The sequence below is a fragment of the Erythrolamprus reginae genome, chromosome 10 (genome assembly GCF_031021105.1).
Source record: "Erythrolamprus reginae isolate rEryReg1 chromosome 10, rEryReg1.hap1, whole genome shotgun sequence".
NCBI classification, from domain to species: Eukaryota; Metazoa; Chordata; class Lepidosauria; order Squamata; family Dipsadidae; genus Erythrolamprus; species Erythrolamprus reginae.
In genome coordinates, this window is record NC_091959.1 from 501,415 (window position 1) to 529,254 (window position 27,840).

At 60.1% G+C, this 27,840-nt stretch overlaps 1 protein-coding gene and 1 long non-coding RNA gene across 3 annotated transcripts; one reads left to right on the top strand and one right to left on the bottom strand.

The window, feature by feature from the left end:
• Window positions 1-133: 133 nt before the first annotated feature.
• Window positions 134-1,336, top strand: LOC139173259 (uncharacterized). Its single transcript, XR_011560005.1, has 3 exons — window positions 134-221; window positions 387-457; window positions 1,246-1,336. It is a non-coding gene; the product is annotated as an uncharacterized lncRNA (long non-coding RNA).
• MYO1E (myosin IE) lies at window positions 737-27,646 on the bottom strand. Of its 2 annotated transcripts, none has more exons than XM_070762888.1 (28): window positions 27,531-27,646; window positions 19,958-20,101; window positions 18,221-18,310; window positions 17,968-18,062; window positions 15,943-16,030; window positions 15,170-15,259; window positions 14,942-15,073; window positions 14,428-14,562; window positions 13,437-13,569; window positions 13,020-13,216; window positions 12,476-12,556; window positions 11,571-11,657; window positions 10,104-10,190; window positions 9,738-9,905; window positions 9,330-9,415; window positions 8,614-8,695; window positions 8,065-8,171; window positions 7,613-7,711; window positions 6,904-7,048; window positions 6,275-6,389; window positions 5,554-5,723; window positions 5,008-5,153; window positions 4,515-4,661; window positions 3,924-4,081; window positions 3,721-3,828; window positions 3,196-3,394; window positions 2,262-2,437; window positions 737-1,692 (listed from the first exon to the last, which is right to left on the bottom strand). In XM_070762888.1, exons 1-28 carry the CDS (start codon window positions 27,531-27,533, stop codon window positions 1,616-1,618), a joined length of 3,345 nt encoding a protein of 1,114 aa, XP_070618989.1. In that variant the 5' UTR covers window positions 27,534-27,646; the 3' UTR covers window positions 737-1,615. The 2 variants fall into 2 exon arrangements, with proteins under 2 accessions (XP_070618989.1, XP_070618990.1); XM_070762889.1 differs by lacking the exon at window positions 27,531-27,646 and adding an exon at window positions 26,267-26,408.
• Window positions 27,647-27,840: the final 194 nt, after the last annotated feature.

Genomic DNA, 27,840 nt, shown 5'->3' on the forward strand with positions numbered 1-27,840 from the left:
CCTGTCCCAGGCACTGCCCCAAGAGCAACCCCCCCCCCCCCCCGCTGACCCTCTCCAAGCCTTCACAGGGGCCTGGCCTGCACAGGATTCTCACGCCCACTTTCTCTTGCAGACCCTGCTCTGCTTTTACACAGGATACACAGAGAGCCTCTCCCCAATTATGGAGCACGTTGCCAGAAACGTTGTGGGAGTCAATAAGAACCTAACAAAATACCTTGTAGGTATCAAATCCCTTCATCCTGCAGTCCCTGAGCTGTAGCCCTTATTCTGTAGTGAGGGGCCTTGCTAGCTAAGTAGGCAAACAGCCCCTCCCTCCGAGACAAGTGAATTTCATCACCCAAAGATTGGCACCTGAGGCTCGGCCCTTTGTCCCTCAACCCCATCAGGTTGTCAAGAAGAAATATTCCTCAGCAGCTGGATTCCTGCACCGTCGGCTAAATGAACCCAAGGAGCTGATGTGAGTACCAGCTAGAATCCACAGGATCTGGCATTCCATGGGAGGTAGGCATAGGCCAGAATGTCCTCTGTATACACGTAAGTGCGGAAAATGCCCTTTGAAAGACCATAGGAGAGTGGCCAATATGCCTTGCAAAGTAGAGAGGTTTTAAAGCAGAAGCCCTGTGGGGCACTGAAAAACAATGGCTTCCCCAAAGGTAGGTGTGTGTGTGTGTGTGTGTGTGTTTCTGGAGCCACAAAAGAGCCAGGGGGCCCCTCCCACAGAGTCCCACACCACAGGAATTGTAGTCCGTTTTTATTGATAGGAGAGCAATTAAACCAACATGCAGAAGGCGACCAGCAGCACAGACCAGCTTTGGAAAATCCTTGTATTGCTGACCATAGGGACGTGTTCCTATGTTGAAGTACCCACATGATACCCTTGGCCACTTAGTGCAGCTTTGAAACCAGTGGCAAGAGTTGGCAGCTTCCTTGGAGGCAAAGGTGGTGGTGGTGGTGGTGGAATGCACAGATATGGCAATAATAAAAGTCGGTGTGGGCCAGCCACATCAACCGAGCAGGATGAGCCCTCTGCAGCATTGAATACTGTTTTCCTTTGATTGTGCTGCCTTCCTGGAGCCATGAGCTACCTAGATGAGACCGTAGTGAGGGAGGGGGTGAGTGGGGGGGGGGACTCTTGGGGAAAGAGAAGACAACAGGACAAGGTTCCACAGAGAACTAGCAGCAGAATATTTCCCCTGTGAAGCTGCCCACGGAGGAAGTGTGCATAGAGTGTCATTGCTTTGTTAGATAATCCGGAAGAGACGGCAGAGCAACTAAAGGCACTTGGAAAACCAAAGGGGAAAAGCCCCCCTCCACCCTCCTTCTTCTCAATCCATCACAGAGCACCTGTTGGTTTCCAGAGCTGGGCTTTCAAAGAAAATTAGGGAATGTAATTTTGAACACACATTCCTCTTCACAAGAAAAGAGTTAAATAAAATAAATAATTCCTTGGCTTGGGGGGCTTTGGCTTCTTATAAAACAGACTTATCCTTTGTTTAACCTCATGGAGGAACCAGAGACGCCTATTGTAGACTCTGCCTAGAGCGGCTCACTCCAGGGGGTGGAGAGGGTCTTCTTGGGGAGCCTGGAACCGATCAAGGGGCTCTTGGGGTCAGAGCTAGATCTTGCTCACATAATTATTCGGGAAAAGTCCTTGTTTGCCTCTTAATCGCCCTGTCCACCAGCCTGAGGGGTCTGGAAAGAAGGGGGACAGTTAGCGAGAGAGAACGCTGCCCGGCCCTGGCCTCCCCTCCCCCTGCCCAGCCCTCAGGCCTGAGAAAATGATTTGTGGGGGGGGGGGCACAAAGGACGTTTGCAAAGTGACAGGACCCCAAATCTCCTTTTTTCAAGACGAGGGGAAACGCCAAAGAGGGGAGAGCAATAAGCCCCCCAGCATTGGGTCCTGGAGTCCAAGGACAGCGGGGTCCTGGAGTCCAAAAGGACTCAGGCCACAAGGGGCAACTTGAGGCTGATGGAACGGTTGCCACCCGCACCCCCCCCCCCACCTTGCCCAGAGAGCAAAGGCACCTTCTCGCCAAGGCCCCCCTGGATGGGGTGGAGATGGACAAGTGGGGAGACGCACTGCCCGCCTCTTAGCCAAGGCAGGACAAAGTATACCGCGGGGGTGGGGCTGACCATCCAGGTTCCATAGGATGACTGACAGGAGGATTCCTGAATGTTGGCCAGCTTGGATGGCAAGAGGGCAAAGGCCCCCCCCGGGCCCAGCTCATGCCCCACCCCCACCCGCTGAGGGGCAGCCTCACCTTCCCGGAGGAGGTCGATGATGTCGTTGGCGTTGAAGCTGAGCTCGTCCGTGTCCTGGGCGTCGTAGGCGTAGAGCGCCCTGCACTGGGGTACCTGGGGCTTGGGCTGGGGCTGGGGCCGGGGCTTGGGCCTGCCCCCAGCGGGTGGGGGGCGGCTGGTCGTCTGCCTGCAAGCCCTGCGGAGTGATGGAGGGGGGCTGAGTGGCCTCTCTCTCTCACAGCCCCTGCGCAGGGGGATGCCTTCCCCATGCAGAGCGGCCCCTGAGCGCTCCAGAGACCCCGAGGGGAGGGAGAGAGGCCCCTGGAGAAGCGGGGCTTCCGCAGACCAGCCGGCTCCTCCACAGGCCGCTGCTCATGCATGGAATGGCTGGCCTACCTTGCAAGGAGGGCTGGAGGGAGCCCAGGGTGAGTTTGCAAAAGCCAAAAGGTCTAAGTGGAGAGTCAGATGCAGTTCTGAGCCTTGGACTACAGTACCCATGAGCCTCGGCCACCCTTGCCCATACTCAGGAGGAGGGTAGGAGACACTGGATCCGTTCAGTGGCAACGTGCATGTCAGAACCTTCCCTCTAGCAGGTGGTGAGATGGGCTGCCTTGTGCCAACTAAGCTGGGGGAAGCTGAGCTCCAAGAGGCACCTGGTGGAGGTGGGGTGGTCTCTCCAGGAGGGGCGTTGTGGTTTGAACATTTAGGGGTGCGTGTGTGTGTGTGAAATGGGTACAGGAGGCCTGCTGCTGTGATGAAGGAGCCTCGACACCTGTGGGGCTTCTCCATAACAGCCTCTCCTGATCTCTCAACTGTCGTGCCCCACAGACGTCCCTGAGATAACAGAGCCTTGACTTTGACAGGCGCCCAGCAGCCGTCCCGAGTGGGGGGCTTCGAGGGGCTGCCAAGGGGAGCTGCAGCTCCAGCCGCCCAAGAGCCAGGCCCGAGGCTTACCCGGCGGCCCCTTGTTCGGGCACTCGGAGGAAATCCAGGCTGCTGGGCTGTTGGGAGACCCTTCCCGGTGGCCCCGAGACCCGCGGCAGTGGTGGGCAGGCCATCGAGGTGTACAGGCTCTTCTGGCTCGCCCGCTGGCCTGCTGGGCCCGGAGGGTGCAGCGGGTGTGGCTGGAGCTTGATCACCCCATTCGGTAGACCTGGAAGGAGGTTCAGATGAACGCGGGGCAGACACGAATCCCAGCCGATCCATTTGGCTCGCGTTTCTCTTGCTGCACCAGCGCAGGCGCCGTGGCTGGTGCAGCGGATGCAGGTTAGAACCCAACATGGCTGAGCGACTCCATTTTGAATCCACTGATGAACTGGACCGAGTGATCCTCCTCTCCCCCACAGAGCCCGAGGCAGATCTGGTCTCAACCTACTTGGGCCGCTGTGCCCTTCCCTGGATGCCCTGATGATCAGGGATGGGGGAGAGGACACCCCGGGGGGCACACCAAGGATCAGGGGGCAGCTCCCCAACGCATACCTTCTGAGCGCTTCCCGGGGGGTGGAGGAGCAGCCCTGGTCGGGTAATTCTGGCCGTGTGCTGTGTTTGGAGGGCCGCTGGGCTGGCTCACGTCCCTTTTGGTGGGCCCTGGAACACAGAACACCCAGAGTCCACTCAATCCTTGACCGGTTACACCTGCCCCCAGCCTTGCCCCCCACCCCCGTCTGGGCGTTTGCACTTACGGGCGTTCTTTGGGAGTCCCGCCCCGATGCTGACCTGCAGCACTTTATTGCTTGGCCGGAGAATGGCCACGTCTCCCTGGCCTTGGCTGAACTGCACTTGGCGAGAGCCGCCAGCCTTCCAGGGCCCCCAGGTCTCCTTCTTCAGCTTCACCTCCAGTCTGGCAGAGAGAGAGAGAGAGAGAGAAGAGTGGGTGGCACCCAGGAGCCTCCCCCCCCTCCCGGTGGGTCTCCTCAGGGCAGGACCCTTGGGGCCACCACCGGAGTCTCTCTGTCTCTGCAGGACACTTTTTCCGTGTCCTGGGCGAGGAAGCGGCCTAAAGAAGATGCATGGACACAAAGCCACGTGGGCTGACCTAGGAGGAGGAGCAGCCAACAGCCCAGCTGCCTCTGACCACAGGACGAGGGCAACTGACCGAGCAAGCGGGACGCATGAATTTGCTATCTCAAGCAAAGCTAAAAATAGCCCCCCACGCCACCTCTGTGTTTGAACATCTCAGACCAGGGGTTCCAGCCCAATCTGTCTTTCTCCCCCCCCCCAATGCAGAGGAGGAGAGAGGCCTGCAGGGGGCGCCAGGTGCAAGGGCCGCTCACCTGTTGCTGAACTTCAGGGGCAGCCTCCGCTGGGTCTTCTCCTCGTATCGCTTGGCCAGGAGGCTCAGGAACTCGGTCTTGAAGAGGGACTCCAGGAGGCTGTCGTACTCCTGCTCGTGCAGCACAAAGAGGTCGTCCTGCAGGGTGCTGGGAAAGGAAGGGGGGGGCGAGATTCAGAGCTGGCCTCCCCAAGGAGGGGGATTCTGCGCAGACCCCTGGCTTTCTTTCTAGCCTCATAGAGGCCTGCGGTAGGACAGAGGGAGGGGTTGTTAAAAGGACACCCCTAAAATAGCAGAAAGCCCAGGCAGCCTCACAAACCCCCGAACCTCCCTCTGCCTCCTGGTGCAGCATCGTTTCAAACAGCAGTCCTTGGTTGTCCGGGAACAAGGCCACACACCTTGCAAGAGGCGTACGTGGATCCAGCCCCCGCCCCTTCTCTAAGCCCTGGTCGTCCCCCCTGCCCCAAACCCCTGGCACTCCAGGCGGCCCTGACCTCAGGGAGACCGAGAGGATCCGCTCCACTTCGATCCGGCGCTTGAGAACCTCCTTCACGAGGCCTCTCTCGGATCCCTGCTTCACCTTTTCCCGCCCGATCAGATAGAGGCACTTGGGGGAGAGGATGAGGTCGCGCTTGATGCCCTGAAAGGAGAAGGCACCCGTGGCTGCCCCTTCGCCTGCCTTCCCCCCCACCCCGAGGAGTGGGGGGGGGAGAGCGCAGGGACTGCTGGGGGGTCCCATGGTTAGGGGAGGCTGCCCTCCGGGGACCTGGGGACCTTCCCTGGCTCTTGCCTAACCCTGGCCTTGATAACTGTTGCGCTAACGGCCTTTGGCCAGGCACGATGTCGTTGTGGGTAGGCCTGCATGGGAGGGGGGCGGGTGTTTGTGCACGACAGCATCACAAGCACAGCCACTGGATACGGGGCCTGCAGAATGAACGGCTGGCTTGCCCGCAGGCCCTCTGAAGCTGGGTCAACCAGCCTCGCAGGAGAAGCCTAGCCCAAGCAGGGACAAAGGCCAAGGAGCCGTCTCGCTTCTCTACCTTAAACCGCCGGTCGTACTTGGTGACGGTGTCGGCAAAGTCAATCTTTTCCCGCTTGCCCAGGAATTGGCGCAGCTCCGGACGGTCGTCCATGCCAATGTAGTCGCCCACAAAGTTCCTGTTGATGCTGTTCCGCCTTCTCTCCTTCTTGTTCAGCAGCAGGTCGGAGGCTTTGCGAGGGGGGGGGGGAGAGAAGTGTGTCGCTCCTTAGCAGCCCCAGAGAGCGAAGGGGAGCCCCACCGTTCGCGCGTCAGAATCAGTTGTCATGACCGAGCCCTCCCCGTTCAGCCCCTGCGCGGAGGGTCGGCTCTTTCTCAGGTCACGTTGGAGAAACCCAGCTGCGGCCCCTTCCCGAAGCCCCTTCCTGACCTCGCCTGCCGGGAAGGTCCGTTTCCTGCACAGGTTCTGCCTTTCGGTTACTGGCTCTTTTACTGTTGGATCGCATAGACTCCAATAACAGAACCGGGGCAGAATCCAGAGCTTCCCACTCTGCCTGAATGGCTGCTCCAAGCCTTTGGGGCCCGACTGCCTGGGTTATGGCATTTTTATGCCCCCCCTCAGACAAAGTGACCCTGGGCAGCATGCAAACGGTCAGCAAGCAATACCACCCCCTCCCCCAAAAGGACAGCAGCCCAGTGCATGGAGAGCCAGCTGAAGGGGCCGAGGGGCAGCCGTGGAACAGACGATGGCCTTGTGGTGTGGAGGGAGGGAGGCCAAATACCTTCCTCTCTCATCTGCCCGTATTTCTTCCTGGCCGCGTGCTTCCTCCAGGCCTTCTGGATGGTCCTCGCGTGGCCATCGTACTTCCGCTCCCTCATTTCCTCCAGCAGAAAAAGCTGCGAGAGAAAGAGGGGCCATTGCTGTCCCAGAGGAGGAAGCCCGGGGGGGGCACCGGTTCCCCCCTCCAAGATCCGGGGGCAAAGGCTTCCCAGAGGATGCGGGCAGGGCAGGGAGCCCTTGCGGGGGGGACCCTGGCACTATTCAGGAGGGCGGAGAGGCTGCACCCGCCCGGACACTTTCCGGAGATCTGCCTCTTCACTTGGTGTGTGTGTGTGTGTGTAGGAGAAGAGCCTCCGGGAATGTCCTCCTCCTCCCGGCTGTGGTGGGAGTTTTGTCTCTTCTCTTGGGCTTCAAAAAGTGACCGCTGGGGACTGAGAAGGCACGGAGCCATTCGGGAAGCCCCCAGATAAGCGGAGTCTACTCTAAGGGAAAGTGCGCTCTCACTCTTTGTGGCTAAGAGGAAGCCGTGCGGGGAAATGGGAAGCCGAGCCAGGGAGCCGCACTGCCTCCAGCCAAGCAATGAGCACAGAAGGGCGGAGTCGGGAGGGTCCCCGGAGCCCCTGCACTCACGGACTCGGGTGCTTTGATGAAGATCTTCGTCCGGCCCAGCTGGTACTGGTCGGGGTCCATGTTGACCGAGCGGAGCAGGTGCTGGACCCCCTGCCTTTCGTCCCCCTTCCAGAGAGGCCAGGTCTCGGGGGTCAGGATGGCGTACCTGCCAGGAGAGAGGCAGCACGTTCAGTCCGGGGGGGGCAGGGGGCTGTGAAGGGCTCCCACCTGCCCTTCTCACTCTTCGCCTGCCAGGATGCCCGACGGGGGCGGAGCTGCCCATGGGAGGAGGGACCCAGAGTTTGACAGTCACAACTGCTTAATTCACAACTGCTTAAGATGGACGTTTACGTAGGAATTACGTGCCACCAGCAGCCAGAGAGGGAGAAACTGACTGGATCCCCTTGGCTGCCCAGGTCCCTTGTCAAAGCAGCCAAAAATGCAAACTGGCTGAGCAGAGGACAGCCCCCTCCTCCTCCCCCACCAAGCCCTGTCCTGGGCTCCCCTTTGGCCTGCCAATCACTTGGCCCCCCCCTCGAAAAGTCAGCTGCCCTCCTGCTCAGCAGGAGAGGAGAACCAGAGGAGGGCAGTGGGGAGGGTGGACAACCGGGGCCGCCACCCCTGCCGACTATGTCCCAGAGGGGAGGGGAACCCTGGGGGCCTTTGGCTGCCCCCCCTCCCGCTTCAACACAGCCACGGGGTGGGAGGGTGGGGGGGCGAAGGGGGGCACCTTTGCAGGAATTTCTGGAAGAGGCGTCTGTAGGCGTAACCTGCTCGGCGAACCCGGATGTTCTCCCTGAGCCCGAGGTATTCCACCTGGTGCTTCACCCTGCAGGAAGAAGGTTCTGGGTGGAGGCCCACACCCACACGAAGGCCCCCGCAAGGAGCCCGGCCAGCGCCCAGAAAGTGACCCTTTCGGGGGCCCAACGGCTGCCCAGGGAGGAAGGCTGGCAAGTGACCTTTTCTCCCTCTGGCTCTGCTATTTGGACACGGATCTTCAGGGAGGGCGGGCGAGGGTCCGACTGCTGGTGCCCCTCTCCTACTGTCCAGCAGCTTTCCAATTCCGTCAACTATTTTGAACCATCCGCTCTTTTCACAGGCCCCCCTTCCCAGGAACGGGAATTTTTAAAGTCCAAATCATTGTGACAATGTCACAAGTAAGGAAACAAACTCCGGGCTCACCTGCTCTCCTCCCAGTCGCGCGGCTTCTTGGTTTCGTTGGGCTTGATGCAGCGGATGTAGTGGGGGGTGCACTTCATCAGGGTGCCCACCAGGTCGTTGGCCTGTTTCTGCAGAGGAGAGGGGAGGGCTCTGCTCAGGCCGGCCCCGGAAGCTTCACCAGCGAGGACCCTCCGCTGGCTCCTACGCTGGGGGCTCCTCCACTCGTCCTCTGGTGGGGGATCCCGGGCTGGGCGGAGGGACCCCAGAGGGGAGAAGGGCTGCCACCTCCCCACAAGGTGGGCGAGAGGACGGGTCCGAACACACCCTCGCACCAAGGCAGGGGGAGCAAAGCCAAGAGGGACCGAGGAAGAGGCGGCCGCACAGCCGTGGTGCGTGAGTGGGGTGGGCAGCCGGCAGCTGCTCTTTCTGTGGCCCAGCCGGGCGGATCTTCTTTTCACCACAATCAGCTTCCAGAACTCAACACCTGGCTATTGCCGAAGCCCCCAGCAGCAGCCCCGTGCCCTCCGGGTGCCAAAGGCCCAAGACCCCCACCTGCCCCAAAGCACCCACCTTGATTTTGCTGCCGGCAGTGGTGGGCCGGCCTTTCTTTTCGGCTTGGGGGGTCTCTGGAAACAGAGCCTTCATGAAAGGCCTAAGCGAAGGAGGAGGAAGAGGGGGGATTCAGTTCTCTGCCCTGCGCACCTGGCGGCCCCCAGAGCCCCTGCTGACCCCCCCCCCCCCCGGCTAGAAATTGGGACGCAGCCTCCTTCCACAGGTGGAAGCAGGAAGCAGAGTTAAAATGTTAGAGCAAGCCCCCAGGTGACTGGGAAGCCCCCCCTCAAGAGAGTGGGCGCTCAGATCGCAGCCATCTCTGCTGCAACTGGACGATGGGTGAACTGCACAGCCCCCCCCCTCGCCCGGGCAGTGGGCGTTTTCTTCTCAGGAAGCCCAATGGGTGCCGAGAGAGTCTCCATTCAGCCCTCGTGTCCTGGAGCAGGACGGAGCTCCCCCTCTCCCCAAGCCCCTCCCCACTGGCTCAGCCTCCCTCCGCCTTTGCCTCTCGGAAGTCTCTTCTGCCGGCCCATGCAGGAGTTCCCCCTTCTGGAGGGAAGCAGGGGGCCTCCAGCCTGGGAGGGTCTGGCCCTTGGGAGGTCCCCCTTCGCCGCATCTGGAGTCCCCCACAAAAGCCCCGCCAGGACCTCGGGGGCACCTCCATTTATTGGATTCGACCTCCGTGCCGCCCAGCCCCCCCTGGGATGCCGCCCAGGGAGAGTGGCCGTACGTACAATTCGCTGCTCTGCATGAGCTCGATCAGGTCCGTGAAGAGGACGTCCCGGTTCCTCTCACAGAATCCGTCCATGTCGTAGGAAACCTGGCGGGAAGAAGGAGGGCAAGGAGACCCTTTCAGCCCCCTGGCCGAGGGGGATGCCCTTCAACGGGCAAGGCCCTGCCAGCCCCGGGGAGAGAAGGGGGAAATCCCAGCGCAGAGGAGCTCCCCTCTGGGACCCCCCAGATACATTGAAGAACAATCCCAACGCCCCCCCCCTCCTCTGAATGCCCCACTTGGGGATTTAATTTATTTGATTTATGTGCTGCCCAATCCCGTAGGACTCAGGGCGGCTGACAATACAATGGAAGTCAGATACCAATAAAACACCCCCCCACCCCCCCAAAGCGAGCCTGGCCGAGGGCACCTTCCCCGCGTAGTGGTGGATGATGAAGCCCTGATTCCAGCTGTTGAAATGCTCGTGGGTCCCAATCTGCATCTGCAGTTTCTGCAGCAGAGTCTGGTCCGCGCCTTCCCCCACGGCGTGCATGGTGGCGCAGACGTCGTCCAGGATGCTCAGGATGCCGGGCGGATTCTGGGGGGACGGATGGAAGTGGGCAGTGAAACGTAAGGGGGGGGATGCTCGGCCTCCGTTTTGGAGTGAAGGCGGCTGGGTGGGTTGGATCCCAGTGGGAAGGACGCCCGCCTTTCCTGGGCCTTTCCTGAATTCCGCTCCTGGCCCAGCAGTTGCGGGGGTTCCAAGAGGAGAGGGAGGAGACCCCCCCAGACTTACCACTTTGTTCTCAATGAGGTCGCAAACTATTTTGTTGTTGAAGTAATCGATGGGAGTCCAGCGGATTCCTTCCTGAACATATTCCTCCTGCAATGCAGAAATGAAGCTTCGGAGAAGCACCCAAGGGAACTGAGGGGGTCTCTGTGCTGACCCTGCTGGACCCAGTGCAACGGGCACTCTGTGGGAAGCAGGGAACACCCACCAGGATTTTGGGGAGCCAAAGAAGCCAAGGTCCATGCAAAGGAAGAAGAACAAGTAAAAGAAACAATGATAGCATGGGCGAAAATAGGGTTAGATAAACGGCAGCAATTATAAACAATGCCAATTACATACAAGGAAAATTTGTACATGGGCCACATGAAAGATTTGCAAAAATGTTTAACGACAAAAGGTGGAAATTCTGGATCACAGAAGCTGCCCTGAGTCCCCCAGGAGTGGACGGAACACAAATTAAATAATAAATAAATCTCACCAGACACCAGGGTCATATTATCATATATGATGGACATGTGTAGAAGCAAAAAATTATTGGGCAAAAATTAGTATGTGGTTGGAGAAGATGATACAATAACATATTGATTTAAAACCAGAACTATTTTTGTTGGGGATTTTACCAGAAAATCATAAAAAAACGTACAGTTAATTATTCACATAATAGCTGCAGCTAGAATTATATTTGCACAAAATTGGAAGATTGAAGGGATCCCTGCAGATGCAAATGTGGTCAGGACAATATGAGAATGTGTAGGGATGAATAGATTAACACTTGCAACGACAGGAAAGGAAGAATCGGATCATTATTATGATATATGGAAGTTATTTTATTAATGGTTAGGGAATAAATACGAAAGCAATGTATTATGAAGTTAAGTAAGTTAAGAAACGTTATGATAGCAGATGTGTTAAGTATAGCAATATAAGAAGAGATATAAATAATAATAATAATAGTAATAATAATAATAATTTATTAGATTTGTATGCCGCCCCCCTCCGAAGACTCATAAATAATGATTATGATGGTAAATTTTAATTGTTATGACACAAAGATTGGTGCTCAGATGACACACTGATGAATGAAAGATGAAATGATTATTTAAAAGAAAATAAACTTTGCGAAAGAAAGAAAGAAAGAAAGAAAGAAAGAAAGAAAGAAATGGAGCCCCCGTCCAAGGCCAATGTGCAGCCAGACAGTTTTCCCCCATTGGGGGGGGGGCAGTCAGCCTCTGTTGTGGAGTCACCTGATGCGATGACTCTTCTGGCTCACGAGGATCCTTCTGAGGTCACTGGATCCCAGGGGAAATAGCTCTGCTGAACCACCGCCTCCCCTCCCTCCCTCCCTCCTCCCTCCCTCCCTTTGCCAGGCATTTCCAAGAGGAGCCTCGGCTGACAGCTTCCCCGCTGGATCGAGCGAGCGAGCGAGAGGGGGAAGGGGGTTCCCCTGCCAGCCTCCTCCAGGCCCTTCTTTACCTGCTCTGCCTTCAGGGTGAGCTCGATAAAGATCTGCTGCAGTTTTTCGTTGACAAAATTGATGCAAAACTGCTCGAAACCATTTTTCTGAAATCAAAAACAAACCGTGGGGAGGTGAGCAGCCCCCCCCCCCCCGTTTGTGGGAATGAGCCTTATTTGCGTTTCAGGCCTGCTCCTCCAGCCTTCCTCCCTTTTGGCAGCACAAAACCCCTTGTGGGAGGGGGGGGGCTTTCTGGGCGTGGTGCTTGAGGGACCCTCCCAGCTGGTGTGCCTATCTGCAGCCAGCGGCCTCCGTTCCCCAAAAACCTCAGCGCTTCCCCCTTTGTCCTTCCGCGAGCGCTTCCCGGGGCCCTTTCGGAGCAGCTCCCCCGTCCAGGCGGCTTCTCCCATGAAACCCTTTCCTTGAGTTAATGGAGGTTTCCATTTATAGGAAGCAGTCCTGCGCTTGGACTGACATCATCGCTGCTCCCTCCCACCAGTGTTTTTGTTGCCAAAAGGGGGGGAGGCTGATGGAACAACAGAAATAAGACTCGTCCCAGCAGCCTGACCGCGCTTCCAGCGTGACCAGCAGCTCCTCCCTGGGCCTGTCTGCTAGGAAGTGAGGGCCCCGTTTGTGCAACCCCCCCTCCTGGGTGAGCAGCCTGGGGAGACCCCCTGCAGGCTGAAAGCACAGGCATCCCAGCCCCGGTGCCCTGGCCTCTGCTCTTGCCCAGGCGGGCCTCCGATGGGCAGACAAGAAAAGTCATCCTCTCCCTGGGCCAGCCAGTGGGCTCCGGCTTCTGGTTTTGCCCCCCCCCAAAAAAAAACCAGACGGAGGAATGGCTCCAAAGCAGGCGCCTTCCTCCCCCCCCCCCCCAAAAGGCCTGGCAGTTCTGCCACTGCAGACAGAGGAGGCCTTTCTTTACCTGAAATATTTCAAAGCCGTAGATGTCCAGGACACCAATGTTATACTCCTGGCTATCTTTTTCCATCGCCTTGTTGATGGACTGTCAAAACAAAATGGGGGGGGGGGGGAGACAAGAATGCGACTTTGAAATCAAAGGGACGCAGGGAATTAAACCCGAGTCAAAAGGCTGCTTGCCCAAGGTTGCCACTTTCCCTGCCCTTGCAGCCCTGCGTTCTTGACCCAGGGGGCCAGGCCGGCCATGGGGGGGCTCCCGATACAGCCCCTCCTGCAAGGGCAGCTCCCTCTGCAAATGGGGAGGGAGCAGCAGGGGGCTTGAACACAAAGCAGCCTTTTGCAGCCCCTCTTCCTGTTGCTGAGGGGCGGAAGGAGAAAGGTCCTCTCCTGGGGGATCAGGGGATCAAGGCTTTAGGCCTTCACCGCTTGCTACTCTGTGTAAAGTGCTGGGAATCTATGTGAGGGTGCCAGAGGGGGGCAGAGTCTGCAATCGATGCCTCCTCCACGAGTGCCCCCCTCCCCCGGGTGTGTGTGGAGGCCCCACGTACGTCCACCAAGTAGCTGAAGACCCTGGCGTGAAGCGCTTTGGCCAAGGCGTCCCGGGTGTAGCAGGCTTGCTCTACGTTGAGCGTCACGTGGATGGATTCCGACTTGCCTCCCCACTTGCTGTCCATCTGCCGGCTGGTCAGCTTCTCCTTCAGCCGGCCCTGGTCGATGCCCAGGAGGAAGGCCGGGAAGGCCAAAACTGCAGGGGGGGGAGTAAACCCGAGTGAGGCAGCAACGCAGCCAGCGGAGGAAGAGACCCCTCCTCCGGCCCAGGGCAGGGGGCCTCCAGTTCTGGGCCCCTCCTGGAGAAACCCTGGAGCCCACCCACTGTGGCTTGCCTGCCAGGACGTGGCCTCTTCCAGACCCTGGGGACCCCCCCCCCCGCTGCACTCCCGCCCAGCCCGAGAGGGGCCACCTACACTCTTCGCTCTCCACTGCGGCATAGTTGCCGACCTCCTTGAAGCTGAGGTTGCCCAGATGGAGCACCCCGGCCACAATCTGGATGACCAGCGCCTGCTCCTGAGCGGGGATGCCGATGACCTTCATGGCGTGCTGCAAAGGTGGGGAGTGGGGGGAAGGAGGTTAAGAGCCCCTCCAGAAGACCCCCCTTCTGTTTGGATCAACCAGCACCACCACTGAGCCTTCCTCAGTCAGGATTGTGCTTTTTCCCTGCCCCCTGAGAGACCGGAGAGAGAAAGCTGATTTATTTCACTTTGGACGAAAGCAGGCAGGAGAGGCACTTGAGCAGCGGAAGATAGAGATCGACTCTGCTTGAAACCTTCCCAAATGGCCAGGTGTGCCCTCCTGTACGCATCCACCTGTGTGTGTGTGTACTTGCTCGCACGGTCCTATTAGAGTTTGACTTGAGGCTGAGGACATTATTTTTCGTGTTGCCAGTTCACGGAACACAGCAGGAGCCCAAGGAGGGGGACACAGAGGCTGCGGAGACCCACCATAGCCCCAAAGGTCACCCCAGAGAACACAGGCCAGGGAGGCTCCGCAGGGGGAGGGAGCGCCAAGAGAGGAAATCCAGGGGTCAAGAAGAGCTTCCCCAAGTCCCAGGTCCCTCGTCCAGGAGGGCTATTGGATGGCAGGGCATTCCAAGCGCCTCCTGCAGCCGGTGGCTTCTCAGCCACCCTCATTATAAGCGAACCCCCCTCCCCCATGGGCCATTGCTTGCCCCCCCCAGCACCTCTTTTGGGTCCCTGGAGCCGCTGGGCAGTCTCAAAACGGCCCCCCGGGGTCAGGGCGGGAGGGCAGGTGAGGCCGCGGATGAAGGTGGGAAGGGGTCCCTCTGGGGCTCTCCAGCAAAAGCCCTGCTGCGCCACCCTCGTCTCTGTTCCCAGGCAGCGGCAGTGAAGACCCGGGTCTTGTCAAGCGGGGAGGGGGAGCCCAGTTAACGCAACCTACCAGAGTCTCCTGGAAATCCGATTTGTCGTTGATATCGTCCACTTTGTAGGACCCCGAGAGGCTCAAGTAGTGGTAGTAGTCCATGTGGGTGATGCCCAGGCTGGTCCTTTGTTCACCGGAGGCCCCTTCAATCAGCTGCAGGACAACGCAGCCCCCCCCACAGTAGGTTAGCCCACCTTGTGCTGTGTTTGGGGGAGGTGGGGAATTGGGGGGGGCGCTCCTTCTCCCACCCTTTCTAGGGCTTCCAGGGAAAACAGCCATGAGCCATACACCTCTGAGCGTGTACGGCAGCCCAGGCACCCCGGGAGGAAGGCTCGGCCTTAGCTCAGAAGGGTCCAGGCCACTCGCCCGGAGTTGGATCACGACTGCGAATGGGGGAAGGAGTCCCAAAGGCCTGAAAAAGGCCCAGCTGGCCCTCCTGGAGGGGACAAGTGCAGGCAAAGTGCTGCCCAGAGGTTTGGAGGTGGGGGGCTCTTCTTCCACCTCCCCCCCCTCCCTCCAGGCACCGGCTGACCTGGTAAAAAATGTGGAAGCTCCTTTCCCCGGGATTCCTCATGACCACCCGGGATTTCTCCAGCAGGAAGTTGGAGATCTTGCCTCCGTCGGGCTCCCCGCCTGGGCTGAACTGGATCTCAAAGTATTTCCCCTGCAGGACAGGCGGGAGGTGGTCAAGCGGCTGAAGGGGGGGTGCCTGGCTCTCCCCTCTTATGCCCCTCACCCGCTCCACCCCGGTAGGACTCACAAATCTGCTGGAGTTGTTGTTGCGAACGGTCTTGGCATTCCCAAAGGCCTCCAGCAGCGGGTTGGACTGCAGGATGATGTCCTTCACGTGCTGGAGGCCAGAAAACGGACGTCAGGTGGGAGTCCCGCCCCTCCCCCTCCCCCTTTGGCTGGACCATCTGGGGGGGCTCTTTCCTAGGCAGGAATCTCCCCCCCTCCCACAGTGGCCATTACCTTGAGCCAAGCAGGCCGAAGCCATGCCAAGGGGACAACTGACCTCTTCCTGCCCCCTACAGCTCTAAGCTTCTGCCTCCGGAAGTGGGGGCTCTTCTACCCACGGACACCCCTCCCCTCAACAAGGGAGGCCAAAGGACCCTTTTGTTGTCAGCACTCATTGCACTGACCCCGGCTCCGTAACCACAGGTGTTAATTGCACCTGGACGGAAATCAATGACCAGCCACCTCCTCGGCAGTCAGGGAGGCTCTGTCTCCTGCCGCTACCTGCTTCCCGGCCACATGGCTGCCTAAATCTGGCTTAAGAGGGGGTGGGAATGTCTCTCTTCCCCTTCCTAGAAATAACTGAGCATCTGGTTTGTAGAGGGCGATGGAGCCCATTCCAAAAACAACAGTGGCTCCCTCTTGGCTGGTCCCGGAGTCCAATGGAGGCGGGCTGTGGTCTTCCATGGCAACGCAGGGAAAAGGCCTCACCAGCCAGGCTCCCCCCCCCCCGCCTGCCCCCCGCCCGCCAGCCAAGGAAAGCAGCCGCCTGGCTTGTCCCGAGGCCCCTCCTCTCACCTGCACTTGGGGGCCCCCTCCGGATATCTTGGAGATGTAGCTCATGATGTACTTGGCTCCGACCGTCTTCCCAGCCCCACTTTCGCCACTGGGGAAAATGAAGAGCAGCCTCTTGTTGCCCCCCTTCCAGGCAGAGGAAGAGCCCTGTATGCCCCCCTCCCTCCCCCCCAAGCCCTGAGCTCCTGCCCTTCCACCAGGCTGAGGGGGCCCCTGGGGAGCCCCCCTCCTGGGTGCCTGAGATCCTGTTTTTCTGTACATTTGCGTTCTTTTATCGATCCGGATCCCGGTGAATTGGCTAAGTACAAAACTCAGCAGGACAAGAATGCAATATTGATGAGCCACAACAAGAAGCAGATCCAGGGCAGCCTGAGCGCCCACGGAGGGCCCCCCCCGCCCCCACCCCGGCAACAGTGGCCCTTCCTGCCAAAGGCAAACGGGATGCTTTGCCTTTTCTAATTCTGTCCCTCTCGCGGCTGCCCCCCCGCCAGGCCCGGCCTGCAAAAGCCTTTCACAGATAAAGCTAGGATGCGCGAGTAAAACCACCGGGAGAGGAGCCTTAGGACGGGAACTCTATTTTGGTAGCTCTTAGCCGTTCCCATCTATAGTTACAAAAAGGCTGCGGTGCCCATTGGAGGGCTCTGAAAGTCAACACAAAGAGGGAAACGTCAGCAGGAAAAAACACAACGTGACTCAAAGGCTTTGGCTTTGTGTGATGACTGTGCACGTCCCTCCCCCGCAGCTTAGCATTTGGGGTCAGGAGTTATGGCTTCTCCAACAAACCCTGGTTTAAAGACCTGGCTTAGCCGCTGGGAAGGCAGTCAGAGAATTCGACCGCAGCATTTCAGATCCTGCTGCTGCGGCTCCGCTTTTATAAGCAAGTAAGTAAATGAAGAGGTTGACATTGCTGGGATGAGAGACTGAAACTGGGGACGGAGAGAAACCCCCTCCCACGTATTTCCTCAGAAAGCAGAAAGATGAAGGGGGCTTCTGGGCTCCTCCTTCGCATCCGCAGGTCGCCCCATGAAGGAGGGCCTTCGCGCGGGCACTTCCCCCCAGACCCCCAGAGCGTCAGGAAGTGACCGACCCCGGGGGGCTCTAGAGGTGGATTCCTCCATCCATCAAACGCCTCTGCTGCCCGTCTGGAGGCTCAGGTGACTTTGGATGTCAGAGACACCCAAGAAGACAAACACAACTTCCCAGCAAGCCTCCCTCTCCGCCCTGTGAGTGGCCGACCCTGCTTTTCCTCCAAGCTTCAGAAACCAGAAATAGACATAAAAAAGCCACAACGACAACACCAGCTGCTCCCAGGCTAAGCCCGTCTGTGGGCCACAGGCAGAGAGGGCAGCCTGGCCTTCGTTCTTTCCGCTGCTTCCTCCTTCCAACAGTGCAGGACCAGGGAATGGCTGGGGCCCAGGGCCTCATTCCTCAGGGAGGGTTGGGGGACCTCCCAAGGCTTGGAGACCCAGCTGGCACCACAGAAGGTTTTCCGACACTGGACGTTCTCTTCATCCACCAAAGCGACGTTCCTGCCCCCACCCCCCGGACGGAGTAGAGACTCTGCTGGGTGGTTCACGCAGGTGGGCTCAGCCGCTGCCCTCTCTGCTTTGCCTGTTTACACCCCAGGCCTCACTTCCACGTTTGCAGGTTCTGCTGCTCCACCTCCTCCAGGAGTCAGAAGTGTTTCCCAGGGTCCGTTTGAGTCCCCTGTGCAGAACCTCTGGCTCGGGTTCAGCCATCCCTCCTTGGTCTCTTCCGTCTGCCACGCCCCCCCCCGGCCCCCTTCCCCCTTGCCCTGCCACCCCTCCATGCCCTCGAGGGCGAGAGATTCCCCTAGACAAACCCCTTCCCCTCCTCCTTCCCGTCTGGGGACTCTCCATGCCTGGCTTTATTTACGCTCAGTGCCCTCACCTGGGGCCTGACCCCCCACCCCCACACAGAGGGCAACACTCACACTCACACAGAGCGAGATCCCCCCCCTTCGATCCCAGCCCAGCGCAGGGGCAGCCAAGGGAGCCGGTCCCTCACCTGATGATCACGCACTGGTTCTCCCGGTCAATGATCATGTTCCGATACATGTTGTCTGCCAGAGCATAAATGTGGGGAGGGTTTTCATACTGCGCCTAAAGAGAAGGAAGCAAGCACACGGGGGCTGAGGGTTAAGGAGGAGGGGGGCACCAGACACCACCACCCCGCCTGGGGTCACGCAGAGAAGCGGAGAAGCCTCCAGGGTCTTCGACCTGCCTTGAAACCCGGTTTGGAAAAGGTGGAGGTCACTTACGGCCCCCTGGTACATCTCGACCTCCCTCTCCCCAAAGTAGGGCATCTGCTTGAACGGGTTGATGGAGATGAGGACGGACCCGATGTACGTCTGCGTTGGGAGAAGTCAAGGACGGTGCCATTTCAGGAAGCACAAGTGGGTTTGTGGGGGGGGGCGCCTTGAGCGGCTGCCCAGGTTCCAGCTGAGGTGGCGTTCTATATGTTGGACTCGTGTCTTCAAAAGCCAAAGGAGGACTGCGCCTGTGGTGGTCTCCCCCCCCCCCATTTCTTGCAAGTGGAGTCCAGACGACTGATCCAGCCCATGAGAGTCCCCCCCCACTTTGGGGCCAGGGGGCGCCCCACTCCCCCGCCCTCCTCACCTGCCAGGCCGGGAATCCCACCTGGCAACCCAGGCCTGCCGGGGGGATGGGCGGCCTTGAGCCGAGGGGATTCTCTCTGTCAACCCCGAGCTCATCTGACCGGTTAATGTTTTCATTCTTTGGCTTCCTTTGCCTCCAACGATGACACACCCGCGTGTGATGTACCAAGCAGGAGAGCGCCAGAGCGAGCGAGAGAGAGCCGCTGGAGGCGGTGGGGGCTCTGTCCCCTTCCCCCCTTCCCAGGGCAGCCACACCACCTTCCCCACTGAGGAGCGGAACCGGCCCAGAGATGGCGGCTAGTATGCGCTCCACACTGGCGCTGCACCCAGGAGAACCACACCTGCCCCCAGGGGCACAATCGGCCCTCAGTCTTCCAAACAAAATCCCATTGTTTGGGCTCAATAGCTGCTGCAGGGCGAGGTCCAGCCTCTGCTGAAGGGAAGGAAGCCAGGCCAAGCCACCCAAACGCCCAGGCGGTTCAGAGCAGAAGGGGCCCACCCAGGGCATCTGGGGCGGAAGAGGAGGGGGAGCCTTCAAAGCCCCCCCCCAAGTGCCTCTCCCGGTCAGGGGTGCTTTGGTGGGTGGGGGGCGACCAGGTCCCTTCAGGGCCTTTGGGTCTCTGCTGGCCCAGACCAGATCTTGCGGGGGGGCACTTCTGGGAGGATTGGAGCAGGCGGGGGAGGGGCAGAGCCCCACCTGTCCAAGCAGCAACCGGCCCCCACCAGGGCCTCAGTGGCCACGGGGCCCCAAGCAGGAAAGCTGCCCACTCAGAACTTCGGGATGGGGCAGTCGGGAAACAAGGACTACACACACACACACACACACACACACAACCTGACAAGACAATCTCCCAAGATGCACAACAAAGCCACTGGTTCTCCAGAGCTTATTTTTGCTCTCGGTGTCCTATGAAGCAAGCAGGGTCAACACAGGCACTCAGACCGGTGCGGTCATCACAGCTGCTCCCAGAAGGACACAGGCAGCTGTGTGGAGGGCCGGGGCAGAGCTGCCTTTCAGGAAGGGCACATGATGCAAGGGAGCCCTCTCCCACTTCTTCTGTGCTGCCAATCAAGGAAGAGGATCCCCCTATCTCTGACGGTCAGATAAATCCCTCCTCCAGCCTTCTCTGGGCCCTGAGGCTCAGCCTCTCCCAACCTCTGCAGCGACCAGGGAAGGGCTCGACTTCAGCCACAGAGCAGCGGCCCATGCCCGGAATGCCCCACCCGACCCTGAGGCTCCTTCCCCAAACCCCAAAGACCCCAACGTCCGTTAGACTCTCTGTAGTCATCCCCCCCCTGGTCCCCATTCCCGAGAGGTCTGTAAGGGGCGTGCATAGGCCACACCAGCCTGCCCCCCCCCCCAGGCCCAGGGAAGGATACGAAAATGAAGTCATCCAGGTATCGCTTCTTGAGGTTCTCCACGATGGAGTCTTCTGAGATCTTGGAGAGAAGGACCATGTCATCCACGCCGCTATGCTTGACATTGTGGCTCTGCCAGTGGTACCGGTAGTGGCCCTTGCTCCCCTGCCGGAAGAGGGAAAGGCCGGGAGCAGGTGGGTTATGCAGGAAAGGTGCGGACACCCCCTCCACGCCCCCCTCCCACAAATGGTGCATCAATGTGGGGGAGGCAGCATTGCCAGTAACAGTTATGGTAGGGACAATAAGAGCAGCTGCACGGTTAACAAATTGTGCGTGTATAAATACATTCTGCAAGATCCACAAACATGGAGTTGGAAGGGACCTTAGAAGCGACATGGGCCCAGCATCTGCTTAGTTCGCGGCTGATAGGGGGTGACCCCCAGCCCCGCCAGACAGCTGACAGACCCAGAAGCTGCTCTAAGGCTGCGAGGTGGTCCTCCCTTCTGACCAGGCCTTTAACCGCTGGACAATGGAGACCTCCGCAGGCGAGCCAGTCGGAAGCCCCAAAGGGCCGAGAATAGAAAGGGAGTAGTGAGCAGGACTTCCTCCTTCCCGGGATAAAAGCAGCCAAAAAAGGGAATGAGCGGCGCGCAACGGCTTCCTCCCCAGGAGGCGACTTTCCAGCTGTGCCCAGAAGATGCTTCCCACAGAGAGGGGGGCGAGATCGGAGAAGGGAGCAGAAAGGCCCACAACGGAACCTCAGGTTGGCGGATAAAAACGGAACACGACCTGCCATCCAGCAGCCGTGGTGGCCTCTGCTGCCAGGACAACTGACCATCACAACCGGGTGCCGGAGGGCAGGACGTAGCTGGCCTCAGAACAAAGCAGAGGAGGGGGGGATGAGGGAAGGGGAGCTGGGGAAGGGAGACCTCACCCAGAGGCCCCATGGAAACCCCCAGATTCTCCTTCTGGGCAGAGAAATGGTTCTTTGCCAGCTGCAGCGGCAAAGGGAACTTGTGTTCTGCCCCCTCTGGCCGTAAGTGGGGTAAAGGTTTCTTTCCTCACCACGGATGCCAATTCACTTAACCGTATCAACGGCCAGTTATCACTGACTCCTGGTTGCGAAATATCTGCCGAAAGTGTTTTGCCGGGAGTCCACCCAATGGCTGTCCCTTCCCTTCCTTATCAAGCTCCCTGCTCAGCCCCCACCCACAAGCCAAGCAGACCCAGCTGAGGAAAAGCTCCGACCGCTCCGCCCGGGGGGGGGCACTCAGGGCACAGGGGCAGGCCTTCCACCAGCCCCACTCCCCTCCTAACGGAGCTCTGGCAGGGGAGGCGGAAGCTTTCGCTTGAAAAGGCTGGACGCCCAAGCAGCTGGGGGGGGGGCGCGCGTGAGACGGTCTTTCCCAGAGGAGGGGATTCCCCCACCCTGCCGCCAACTGTCCAGGGGGGGGAGCTCTTGGCCACCTGGAGCTGTTGGAAGGAGACGGCGGAATCCAGGGCAAGGCCAGGGGACGGGACAGGGTCAAAAGAGGAGGAGGAGGGGACGTGGCAGAAAGCCAAGGTCGGGAGAGCACCCAGCTGGCGGAAGCCTGAGAGGGCATCTATCCAGCGTCCCAGCTCTGTTTGGAAAGGGTCTCCGGGGGCTGCCCTCCTGCGCGTCGCCCCCATGGTTCCAAGCCATGGAAAAACTCCTCCCTGGATCGCACGGAGGGAAAATGCAGATTCCCAGAAAAGCTCCTGCCCCAGAGCCAGCCCCACGGCGCTCCAAGGAATTCCCCACAGGGGCCAAAGTAAGCAGAGACTGCTCAAAGTGCGTCAGCAACCATCAGCCTTTAAAATCACCCAGACAAAAGAGACCCTGTTTCTCTCCCCCCCCCCAAAAAAAATAAGGCCTCCTCTGACCATGGGCCCAAACGGACTTTTGAGTGGATGGCAAGAAGGCCAAGCAATTAATTGAAGGTGCCAAAAAGGTATAAGACGGGGTCTTGATGGAACAGAAGGCAGTTGGCTTTGCAAATAAACACCCTGCTGGCTTAAACACCAGGCAGCTGTTGCTATAGGCACCAGCATCCCCAAAGGCCCCTGGAGACGCCCTTGGGGAGCCCAGCGTCCCCCTTGGAGCTGCACCACCTGCTCGGGTCAGCCCAAACAGGACCCCCCCTTCTCCCAGCAAGGAATTATTTCGCCCAACCATTCCGTGGGACATTTTTCTTCCAACAAATTGAGCCTGGACTGGGGGGGGGGGCTGGAAACTCAAGAGGATTCCTTTTCGGCCTGGCAGCTTGTGGGGCTGGCAGTGCTACCTCGAGGGGAGGGACAGGTGAGTTCAAGCAGGCGTGCCCTCCATCCTTGCTCCTCTCTAAACCCAGGCATCTGGCCAGGGAGGAGGGGGCGACACCCTTGGAAACGGCACAAGGCTGAAGGAGCCCTGCAAGGTTTCCACCTCCGGCGCGCTTCTCCTCCGCCTCCTGCCCTCCTGAGCTTTGCCACAACTCAGCCATCTGCGGCTCAAGTCAGCAAAGTGGGACCGGGGTCATTTCCACGGCTGCGCTCCCAGGATCTCCCTCACCGTAGACTGCAGTGCTTCTCAAATAGTGGGGTGCGCCCCTTTGGGGGGGCTGCAGCAATGACGGGGGGACGCGTGACCCCGGGGAACGTGCATTTTTTGCCGCAGGGAGTATAGGGGGGGTTGCAATGGAATAACGGCCCACAGCCCAGAGCAGGAGACACGAAGTGCAGATGACAAACTCTTAAGAGACACCGTGGGAAAATGTTGAACAGGGATGAAAAGAAAAGAGGCGAGAGACGGAGATGACGAGGCAAATGTAAGACGAGGAAATAGGACGAGGCAGCGCTTGGCTTCTCTGTGACTACGGTGGGAGACGAGGAAAGACCGGGATGTTGACTGGGTGCGAAAGCGTTGGCAGCCGAAGAAATTAAGGCGTCACATAAACACATTACACCCCAGTCATGCTGACAAGTCACTTGAGTTTTTTCAGAAAAAAATATGCTGAATATTGCAAGCAATCATCCCGGTGAAGAGTTGGGGGGGGGTGCAAAATGTTTATTTGTTCCTGGGGGGGGGGCTAACAGAATAATTGAGAAGCACCGCCTTAGAGGATCCGTGCGCCAGAAGAGACGCCCGAGTGGCAACAGCTTCCGGGAGGGAATGAAAGGCAAGAAGCGCCTCTTCCCCAGGCCCCGTTTCAGCCAGGAAGAGAGCGAGGGGGGGCTCGGCCAGATGTGCCCCTTGGCAGCAGCTCTTCCTCCCGCTGCCGGTGGCCCTTGATAGCAGCACTGGCTGTTCCCAAGGCCCTCGGATGCTGAGGGAAGGCGAGGGCCCTGCTGCCCTCCCTCCGCTGCGCCCACCGGCTCCTGCAGCCACGAAAAGACCCTTCGCCCCTTTTAGCCAGGAAGACTGGGGGACACACACACACACGGACACACACACCCTTTGAGGCATGTTTTAGGTGTCTGGCGAAGGGCCTCGGATTGTCCTGCAGCATTTAAGGCACCTTTGTTAAGTCGGACCTGCACTGCCCACCAGGAGCTGGCAGCTTTCTACACACTTTTGCCATGGATTTCTTGGTCCTTTGAATGTTGGGGAGTGGGACGAACTTCGCTGCCCCGGCCGAAGCTTTGAAATGGCTCTTCGACCGGTCCTCTGCAACGGAAACCTTGGGTCAGACTGGCCTGACCCTGTCAGCTGCCACCAGAGGAAACAATTCAGTGCCAGGGATTCAAGTGACACACAACACATGTGACCCTTGTTGCTGCCAACGTCCCCTTGTCAAAAAGGAAGGAGAAGAGCCAAGCGAGGGAAGAAATGGGTAGCCGTGTCTGGAGGTTGTGGCCCCCCCGGAAAGGCTGGGCAGTTCTGGTTACAGCCGGGGGCAGCCAGAGAATTTGGCCAATCCACAAAGGGGAGGAGGCATTGGCCAGTCGGTTCACTTCCAGGGCCAGAAAGGGGCCCTCAGCCCCCGTCCCGCAAGGAGAGCCTGCTGCCTTGGTTGGCATGCTGAAGACGCCCTCAACAAACTCGGCTGACAGGCTCCGTGGCCGGACGGCTCTTTATATCACCGGGGAGAAGCCCCTTCAGGTGGGGCTCGCCAGAAAGGCTCTTGGTCCACCCAGCAGGCGCAGAGCAATCTGAGCAGGGGGAGCTCTAGCCAGGGCCATCCTGGAGACTCCCTCCTGCTGACCCCAGATGGCCCCAATAAAAAGGAGGAAGGGGCTTCTGGCCCAGGACTCTTCCAGGGGATCCCAGCAGGGGGAATGTGGGGTCGAGGCTGCCGGCCGCACCCAGGAGGCCTCCTCCTTCAGACCCCTGGGGAGTCCAGTGACTTTGGCCCGTGCTGGGGAGGCCTCCGGTTAGATCAGTGGCACCTATGCGCCTGTTATCAGCCACGGGCGTTTCCAGCACACGGCTGCCACCCAATGCAGGCCGAAAGGCCACGGAAGAGGAAGCTGCCTCCTCTGGCAGGCACTGGAAAGGTGCAGGCGAGGCTGGGCACTCTCAAGAAGCCTTGGACTACAACTCCCATGGTCTTGGTCCTTGTCCCTCTGGGAAGATCCTACTGTCTGACTGCAGAGATCATCTGAGAAGGTGTTGGGCTGCCCACACAGCATGAAGAGGAAACCGAGCCCCCCCCTGGGTCCCTCCTTTTCTCAAGGACTCGCTCTGCTCACCCAGGGAAGGGCAGGACTGGCTCTCTTGTAGCCCCCACTCCCAGACCTCCCCAAAAACTGGCTCACTTCCCCCACTCGCCCTTGAAATCCAACCCCGGATTTTACGTTTTGCCGCCCGGCCGTTAAGCCAGCCAGCGACAGGAGCCAGACTCTGGAGGAAAAACTGAGCCATAAATCAGTTCTCGTGAAAAGGAAGCCGACAAGTTATGTCTGCACAAAAGAACGGGGGGGGGGGGGCGTGCAGTGGGGTGAGTCAGTCCTTCTGGGGAGGAATAGGACTGATGAATGGTCTTGGAATTCTGGCCTTCCGCGCAGGAGCCCAGATGTGGGAGGAAGTTGGAGAGCAGCCTTCCCCAACGGAAAGCAGAAATGCCCTTAACTCCACTTCCTCCCTGGAACGTCCAGAGCGGCTGCCCTGCAACCCCTCCCCCACTCCCACCCACCCTGTCTCAGAGCGGCCAGCCTGGTCTCCTTCTCCACCCCAAAGCTATGGGCACAGCTGGAGGTCCTACTCGGACAGGGCCCATAATCCCCAGCCTGCTGGATCCGCCTCATGTGCCGGGGGCCTCATGCACCCAGGCCAGAAGGGCCAAAGAAGGACGGACGAATTGCTGCCATGAGTCAGGCCGGCTGCCTCCAGCCCAGCAATGGGGCAAAACTGTAGACTTGGGAGGGGCCGCGAGGAGGATCTGCCCTGGCCAAGGCCGAGGGTGGCCCTCTGTGGCCCTTCACACTTGCTCTCCCAGAGGGGATGGGGAGACCCATCCAGGCTTGCCCTAAGGGGGCCTCTCCTGACCCGGGGGGCTTCCCCCTTGAAGACCCCCAAGGCTTCCTCTGCAAGCAGACCCAATAGCCCCGAGAGCTCTTTGCTCTGGGCCTGCGAAGCCTCCTCAGGCCACGGCTAGTCCCTTCCACCGGGGGAGGCCCTGCTCCAGCCACCAAGAAACCAGGTTGACTGAGAAGCACTTCAAGGGGGGCAACGAGGTCAAGCCAGTGGGGGGGGCGCTCTCTGGAGGAGCTGCCGGGGTTCCCATCCGAATAAAGGAGGCGATCTGCCCACAACAGACCGGAGAAGGTGCCCCCCCCACAGCAGCACTGACCGCCCCGGAACAGAACCTTTGGGCCCGCTGAGAACCGCAAGAGGCCCAGCAGTGCCGTAGTCGGACGGAGGGGCAGCCAAAGGCCTGGTGGGGAACCCCTCCAGCTCTGCAATGCCAGCCACGCTCAGAGCCCCCCAAAGCTCACAACAGCCCTGGGGATCTACTTGGGGGGGGGATCAGGCAGCCACGACCAGGTCCTGCTCAGCTGCAGCCGCCCCAAGACGCCCAAGGCCACGGCCGGCCCTCCCAGGGACCTTCAGAGGGGGCCACCACCTGCCCGTCCTCAGCCGAGGGAGCTCCGACTTCCGGCCCTGGAGGCAAACCGAAGGCCAGAAGGGCTGTGGCTCCCCCCCCACAGAACCAGACAGGAACGTCCAGGTCCGGGGCTGGATGAAGACGCCCCACACACAAAGGGGCCACGGAGCGAGTGGGCTTTCGGGAAAGAGCAGTGCTCGGAGCTGAGGGCCTGGACCACACCACCAAAGTGGGATAATCCCTCCAGCCCCACCGTGCCACCCGCAAGCCGAAGGGTACCCACCTCTTCTCTGCTGGGCCGGCAGTGGGGCTCGGAGGGGGCCGGGGGGCAGCCGGGGGCCTCCATGCGGGGCAGAGTGCAGGCCTGCCACCAAGGGCAGGTGGAGCGCATGGCCAGGCCCGTCTCGCAGCGATGCTGCAGCGCCACCAGCCCAGGCGCAGTGGAGCCTTATGAGGACAGCCTGGTCCGACAGGTGTTTGGCGTCACCTGGGAACCTCCCAGCCAGCGCAGGATGATTGTGGCCCCAGGGGGCAGGAGCAGCCCCTTCCTCTCCGGGTCTCCCCCTCCCCCCCCCCTGTCCTGGTCTTTGCAACTCAGCAAAAGAAGGAGCCACTTGTCGAAGCCGGACAGAACCAGGAGCAGCCCTAGAGACTCCCTAGCGTCCTCGGCCAGAGGCTTCCCTGAGGGGGGGGGGCCTGGAGCATCAGGCAGGAAGCCCCCTCCCTCCTGGGGGCTTTTCCACCCACCCTCCCTCAGCTTCCAGATCCACCCACGGGCAGAGTTGCCAGTACGGAGCCCCTTCTGAGCCTCCCAGATTCTCATGGGAGGGGGCTTCCTCACTCACCCCAGGATGGGGGGGGGGAGGGTCAAACTGTAAGCTTCCATATGCAGGAAAGACACCCAGGGCTGCTGACAAGTTGAAAACGCCAGGAAGGCTAGCTGGGAGGCCGGATTCCAGCCAAGGCCGGCCCTCCCCCTGCCGCTCTGGGGACAAGCGAGTGACCACAAGACCCCTGAAGAAGGCGCACGAGACGCGCGCACACACACACGCCGGGCGTTTAAACCCCCCCCCCCTCCAAGGAGAGAACTCTTCCCGGTCTCTGCGAGGCTCCGAGAGGGGGGGGGGGGCTGCCTCCTGGGCGGCCTCCAAGCAGCCGGGCCGAGAGCGCCACCAACGCCAGCCAGCTCGGGCAGAGGCCAGGCCGCTTGCCGCAAAACTGAAAGTGGCGCCCGGGTTTCCCATTCCCGGGAAGGGGGGCTCCCAGCAGCATCGCCCGCCCAGGAGCCTCGCCAGCATCCCGGGGCCGCCTCCACCCCACGGCCCGCCCGGGAGAAGCGGGGCTGCCGCGGGATGCTCCACAAGGACGCCGCCAGCACCACCCGCAAGCCCTGCCCGGGCGCCCCGGGAAAGAGCAGCGGCCCCGGTTCCCTTCGCTGCAGAGTCTCCCGCCCACCCAGCGCCCCCGGCCCTTCCTGGCCGCCCCGCCTAGCCTGGGACCTCCGCGGGAGGCGCCCCCTCCCCTCCGCTCACCCGGCCCCTCCTCACCATGGCCGAGCGCCGCCGCGTCGGTGGGGCTCAGGGCGCAGCTGACGGCCGGGGGCCGCCAAGAAGAGCTCGCCCGAGCAGCCGCGCCATGCAGGGAATCGGACTGGAGCCGCCCCTCGCCGGGCCTTGGAGCCCAGCCCTCGGCCCCGCCCCCCCGGCCCCTCGGCCCATACAAGGCGGCCCGCGCAGCCCCGCCCCGCCCGCGCAGCCCCGGCCAGGTGGGCCGCTCCGCTCCACCCAGCGCCGCGCAGCCCCCGCTCCGGTCCGACTGAGCGACCGACAGACCTGGACAGGCGGGCCCGGGACGGCG

Coding starts and splice junctions, on each gene's coding strand:
- MYO1E (XM_070762889.1), bottom strand. CDS start 26,374: ATGCGCTCCACCTGCCCTTGGTGGCAGGCCTGCACTCTGCCCCGCATG. Junction 9,906..10,103: donor ACCTCATTGAGAACAAAGTG/GTAAGTCTGGGG, acceptor CCGTCCCCCCAG/AATCCGCCCGGCATCCTGAG. Junction 7,049..7,612: donor TTCCAGAAATTCCTGCAAAG/GTGCCCCCCTTC, acceptor CTCTCCTGGCAG/GTACGCCATCCTGACCCCCG.